Source organism: Nicotiana sylvestris, chromosome 9 (genome assembly GCF_000393655.2).
Source record: "Nicotiana sylvestris chromosome 9, ASM39365v2, whole genome shotgun sequence".
NCBI lineage: Eukaryota > Viridiplantae > Streptophyta > Magnoliopsida > Solanales > Solanaceae > Nicotiana > Nicotiana sylvestris.
Window position 1 is genome coordinate 68,583,135 of NC_091065.1, and position 6,589 is coordinate 68,589,723.

Here is a 6,589-nt window from a genome sequence, read left to right on the forward strand (position 1 = left end):
AGAGCAATCCATCAATACATAATTATCAATATCAAGACACCATATAACAACAACAAGTCACAACTACATTACGACGAGCGGCAAGCTCCGATTGGAATCCGTATACCCCTTATCAATCCTTATAGACTTCTTACTTCAACATAAAAGTATCATTAACATGATAATGAAGTCATTAATCAATGATTCCAGCCTTATACCATATATTTATAACAACGAAAATAATCCACAACTTCAACTATCCCCAACTAGCAACTTTATTCACTAGTTCATGTCTAGCCCATCCATTTAACTTAATCAATATCAAGATAACCTTAGGCACAAGCAAGAACACAATATACATACCTCCTACAGTAACTTCAAGTCAAAATCCAAGTTATATTCATTTTACAACAACCCTTAATAGCAATACAACACCATAGAAGTGACTTAAGCTAGTCCAAGTATTATCTTATAGTTTATCATCCTAACAACTTAACCAACATACAAGCAAGCTTAAGCACAATTAGTAGGTTGTTATACTCACCTTAGACAGCAGCAACAACTTGGAATTTCATCCAAATACAGCCCACAACAATCCTCAATGACAACACAACCTCAAAGAGGTGTTGTTCTTCACTAGAACTAAGTTTTGATGTTGAAATATGGTGTAATCACTTCAAACCCTTGTAGTATATGTTTAGTAGGGTTAGTAGAAGTTTGGAGACGAATTTTAGTTGAAAAATGAGCAAAAATAGGCGTCCAAATCGTTTATAAATTGAAGTAGGTCAACCACTGCCTAAGTGGGTCCCATTGGTAGCTGCTTGCGCGGTCTCGCAAAAACACGAATATATCTCTACTCCGATATCGTATTGACAAACAGTTTAATGAGTTAGAAACTAGACTCGTAGATCTTCAATTTGGTAGGTAGAACATCCCATGATTCCAAGTATATTTGGAGAAATTCTCAGATACATTTGACCTAAATTTCAGCAAATTTATGAATGTAACTTGTGATGACCTTTGCCAACTCTTGTTCCACAACTTGCTTGCCTTCAAAATGTAGAAAATGATTATCATACGACTAAAATAACTCATAGAATAACCTCCTTATCATGTTAAGAACCCTAGTCTTACCCCAAAGTACATGTTATAACATTCCAAACTTGTCGACTTTTGACGAAACTTATTTTCTTCAATTGGTTTAGCTTCTAAGATTTCCAACCCTCTTGGTACTCGTTATTCATGATATTAAATATTTGTAACCTCCAAGGTAACATGACTAACTTACTTTATTTTCTTCCAAATATAATCTCATTTCCGAGCTTACATCAATGACTTACGACGTACTCTCACGTATGAAAACTTGGGGTGTAACAATATGACCGAACCCATAAGGCTGCCTATGTATACCCTCTCAAATGGGAATTTGGTCAAGCGTAATTCAATTACATCATATGAAAAAATGTAGATAATCTAAGCATAGTATCTCTTGACTGCATTTGAATTGATTGGTTTTGGCCATATTTCTCCGTTTATTTTTGCAAGTATGAGTGCTCCTCCTATCAGGACCCTATGAACCATGTACGGACCATTCCAGTTGGGGGAAAATTTTCCTTTAGCTTCATCTTGATGTGGGAAAATCTTCTTCAGTACCAATTGACCCGGTGCAAATTGCCTTGATTTGACACTTTTGTTGAAAGCTCTAGACATTCTATTCTGGTAAAGTTGGTCGTGATATACTGTGTTCATCCTCTTTCCGTCGATAAGGACTAATTGTTCATAGCAATTTCTTATCCACTCTGCGTCACTAAGTTCAGCTTCCTGAGGAATCTCCACCTCGGCTGGGATGGCAGCCGCGGCACCATAAACCAGCATGTAGGGAGTTGCCCCGGTTGATGTTCGAACTATGGTGCGGTATCCCAATAAAGCAAAAGGTAACTTCTCATGCCATTGTTTGTGGTTCTCTCCCATTTTTCTTAGTATCTTCTTGATATTTTTGTTGGAGGCTTCTACGGCTCCGTTCATCTGAGGTCTATAAGCTGTGGAATTCTTGTGCTTGATTTTGAAAGTTTCACACATAGCTTTCATCAGATCACTGTTGAGATTGGTGGCGCTATCAGTAATATTGGACTCGAGAACTTCGAATCGGCAAACGATACGATCCTTGACAAAATCTGCGACGACTTTCTTGGTCACAGCTTTGTAAGATGCAACCTCTACCCATTTTATGAAGTAATCAATGGCTACCAGAATAAACTTGTGTCCGTTTGAAGAAGTGGGTTCAATCAGACCAATAAAATCTATTCCCCAGGCGGCGAATGTCCAAGGTGAGCTTGTTGCATTGAGCTCATTTGGCAGCACTTTTATTATATCGGCATGCACTTGACATTGAAAGCATTTGAGGACATACTAAATGCAATCCGTTTCCATGGCCATCCAAAAGTAACCTGCCCTGAGTATCTTCTTAGTCAAGACGAAACCATTCATGTGCGGGCCACAGGTCTAAGCATGCACATCCTCAAGTAGCTTAGAAGCTTCCTTTGCGTCAACACACCTTAGTAAACCCAAATCAGAAGTTCTTCTGTACAAGTTCCCTCCGCTGTGGAAGAAGTGATTGGAAAATCTCCGGAGTGTACATTTCTGAGTGTGGTTTGTATGCTCCGGATATTCTCCCTTTGACAAATACTCTTTGATGTCGTGGAACTAAGGCTTTCCATCTGTTTCTTCTTCAACATAAGCACAATAGGCATGTTGATTGTGGATCCTCACCGGAATGGGATCAATGTAATTCTTATTTGGATGTTGTATCATAGATGACAAAGTGGCCAATGCGTCAGCAAACTCATTCTGAATTCTGGGCATATGTCGGAATTTTATCTTTGTAAACCTCTTTCTCAATTCCTGCACATGGTGCAGATATGGCAATATCTTGGAATTCTTGGTGTCCCACTCTCCTTGTACCTGGTGCACGAGCAAATCTGAATCACCGATCACCAGCAGCTCTTGAATATTCATGTCGACTGCCATGTTGAGTCCTAGTATGCAGGATTCATACTCTTCCATGTAGTTAGTGCAGGGAAATTTGAGTTTAGCAAATACCGGATAATGCTGACCCGTTTCTGATATCAAAACTGCTCCAATGCCCACTCCTTTGAAATTTGCAGCTCCGTTAAAGAACATCCTCCAACCATCATATGCTTTGGTAATGTCTTCCCCTACAAATAACACTTCTTTATCAGGAAAATATGTTTTCAAAGACTCATATGCTCCTCTCACCGGATTTTCAGCAAGGTGATCTGTCAATGCTTGTCCATTGACCGCCTTTTGAGTTACATAGACGATATCGAACTCACTTAATAGTATCTGCCATTTAGCCAACTTTCCAGTAGGCATGGGTTTCTGAAATATGTACTTCAGAGGGTCCATCCTAGATATGAGGTATGTGGTGTAGGCACAGAAGTAATGCCTCAATTTCTGAGTTGTCCAAGTCAAAGCACAGCAAGTGCATTCAAGAAGAGAATATCGTGCTTCATAAGGTATGAAATTCTTACTCAAGTAATATATGACTTGCTCCTTTCTTCATGTCTCGTCATGTTGTCCCAAACACATCCAAAGGCTCCATCTAATACAGATAAATAGAGTGTCAAAGGTCGTCCTGGTTCTGGCGGGACCAGAACTGGTGGTGTGGACAGGTACTCCTTGATCTTGTCAAAAGCTTTCTGATAATCCTCTGTCCAGCTTATTCCAGCATCTTTCCTCAACATCTTGAAGATGGGTTTACATATGACTGTGGATTGTGCTATGAAGCGACTGATATAGTTGAGACGTCCTAGGAAGCTCATTACGTCCTTTTTGCTCTTAGGTGGTGGTAACTCCTGAATAGCCTTGACTTTAGACGGATCCAGTTCGATCCCTCGACGACTAATGATGAACCCCAATAATTTTCATGCGGGAACCCCCAAATGCACACTTTGCGGAGTTCAGCTTCAGATTGTACCTCCTTAGCCTATCAAAGAACTTTCTTAGGTCCGCTATGTGATCTGCGGTCTTCCTAAATTTGATAATGACGTCATCCACATGCACCTCTATTTCCTTGTGTATCATATCATGGAAGATGGTAGTCATGGCTCTCATGTAAGTGGCCCAAGCATTCTTCAGACCGAATGGCATCATCTTGTAATAGTATACACCCCACTGTGAGATGAAATCTATCTTCTCTACATCTTCTTCATCCATCCAAATCTGGTGATAACCCACGAAGCAATCTACAAAGGATTGGAGTTCATGCTTGGCGCAATTATCGATCAGGATGTGTATGTTCGACAGTGGGAAGTCGTCCTTGGTACTTGCTCTGTTTAAATTCTGATAGTCAACACATACTCGGACCTTCCCATCTTTCTTTGGAACTGGCACAATGTTAGCTAACCAGGTTGGGTACTCAATCACCTTGAGAACTTTTGCTTTGATCTGCTTGATGACTTCCTCCTTGATTTTCAGGCTCATGTCTAGTTTGAACTTTCGGAGTTTCTGCTTGATTGGAGGGAACATGGTATTAGTAGGCATCTTGTGAGCCACTATGGATGTGCTCAAACTGGGAATGTCATCATATGACCATGCAAAAATATCTTCATACTCTTTTAGGAAGCGAATGTACTCTTCCTTATCTATTGGTGACAAGTGAATGCTGATGCGAGTCTCCTTGACGGTCTCGGTGTCTCCCAGATTTATTGCTTCGGTCTCGTCCAGATTGGACTTAGGCTTATTCTCAAAATTTTCAACCTCCCTGATAATTTCCTTGGGTATCTCATCTTCTTCCTCTGACTCATTATTCTCATGTTGTGTTGCCTCATTACATGTCACAATCACTGGTTCATCAGGAAAAGTAATAATAACATTGTAGAAAGGAAAAATGTAAAGATAGTAGTGAATAATAAAGAGCAAATGCATTTGATTAAAACTAAAAAATCGTCCAGACAAAGTACGGCTCGATGAATCGAGCATTTATTTCAAAACAAGTAAAGCTTAAAAAAATTACAAGAAATCTTAAATGACTAGAATGGCTATAGGAGTAAATTCTGTCAGGCTATCCAGGGAGTCAGCGGGCTCGGGATGGTGTGGCAGTCCAGTTCCCAAGAATAGCTCCCTTTTTCACAGTCTGAATAGTGAAGCCTTCTTCTTCCTCCTCCTCCTCCTCCTCAATTATGACACTGTAGTCCTTGTCTTCATCCTCTAAGAACAAATTCTTCAACCCAGCGAGCGCTTCTTCTTCTGCGGTCCCACATATCGTATCACCCTGGTGAAAATCTTGTTCCAAATGTGGCACTGGCTGCTTAAGAGGGTAATACAGTCCATGCCATGGGGGCGACCGATCCCTGTACTCTTTCCAAATGTACTGGTAACCGAGCCCAAAGGTGGTACCATGATTTTTCAGCTGTATTGGTTTAGTGATACCTTGAAGGTTCTTTACCAACCCTTTGCTAGGTTCATATCCAGACCATGCTAGTATTCTTTCTATTTTACCACTCCACCATTTATCCTTCTCGACGGCGTTGACCCCGTTCAATATGATGATAGGTTTCCCCTCCTATCCTTCTTCTATGTCCAATGTCTGGGATGGTTTGACTAGTGTAATGGGGTTACTCCCATCTCCATGAATGATTACCTCCTGACGGTTCCATTCAAACTTCACGGCTTGATGTAGTGTGGAAGGCACGACTCCAGTGGCATGGATCCATGGTCGGCCCAACAGAAGGTTATATTAGGCTGGTATGTCGAGTAACCGAAATTCTATGTCGAACCAAGTTGGCCCCATAAGCAAAGGTTGATTTCCCCGATTGTGGCCATTTGGGACCCATCAAAATCTTTCATGTTTATGATTCCTACCTGTATTTCATGAAAACCTTTGTCCAACCTTTTCAGAGTGTCCAATGGACAAATATTTAGGCTTGAACCTCCATCAACCAAAACGCTGGAATGAATTTGTCTTCAAATTGCACTGTAACGTGCAATACTTGATTGTGATTCATCCCCTCAGATGGTAGCTCATCCTCATGGAAGATGATCTTATGACTTTCTAATACTTGACCAACCATGTTGGCCATTTCTCCGCTGGTGATGTTATTGGGTACATAAGCCTCGCTCAACACTTTCATCAAAGCGTTCTTGTGTGCCTCAGAGTTTTGCAATAGTGACAGGATAGATATCTAAGCAGGGACTTTGTTCAGATGGTCAACAACAAAATACTCCATTGCCTGTACTTTCCTCCACAAGTCATCTGGCCCGGCCTCAATGATAGGCTGCCTAGTAGTGGCATCCTTACTTGATCCTCCTAAATGTTCTGGTGTATAGACTCCTCCAGTTCTAGTCATTCCTTGTGCGGCGTTAGATTCCTCTACCTTGGCCTTCCCTTTTCGCCAAGCCTCGGCAACATAATCCCAGGTTATTGCTTTTGAGGTGAATAGGGGTGTGGTTGATATTGTCACAGTGAAATGTTGGCCACTTCTACTTTAAATGGAGCGGGGGTGGCCGCGGGCGGAGCCACCTCTACCTCAAATGGAGCTGATGCGGTTACCTCAATCTTGATTGGTGACTGAGTCTGTACCACAATAAG

General features: G+C 41.1%; 1 protein-coding gene across 1 annotated transcript; it reads right to left on the reverse strand.

The window, feature by feature from the left end:
• Positions 1 to 1,452: 1,452 nt before the first annotated feature.
• LOC138877717 (uncharacterized) lies at positions 1,453 to 4,542 on the reverse strand. The gene is made up of 5 exons (XM_070157346.1): positions 4,360 to 4,542; positions 4,063 to 4,221; positions 2,967 to 3,300; positions 2,055 to 2,360; positions 1,453 to 1,883 (listed from the first exon to the last, which is right to left on the reverse strand). Exons 1-5 carry the CDS (start codon positions 4,540 to 4,542, stop codon positions 1,453 to 1,455), a joined length of 1,413 nt encoding a protein of 470 aa, XP_070013447.1.
• Between the last annotated feature and the right edge of the window lie 2,047 nt (positions 4,543 to 6,589).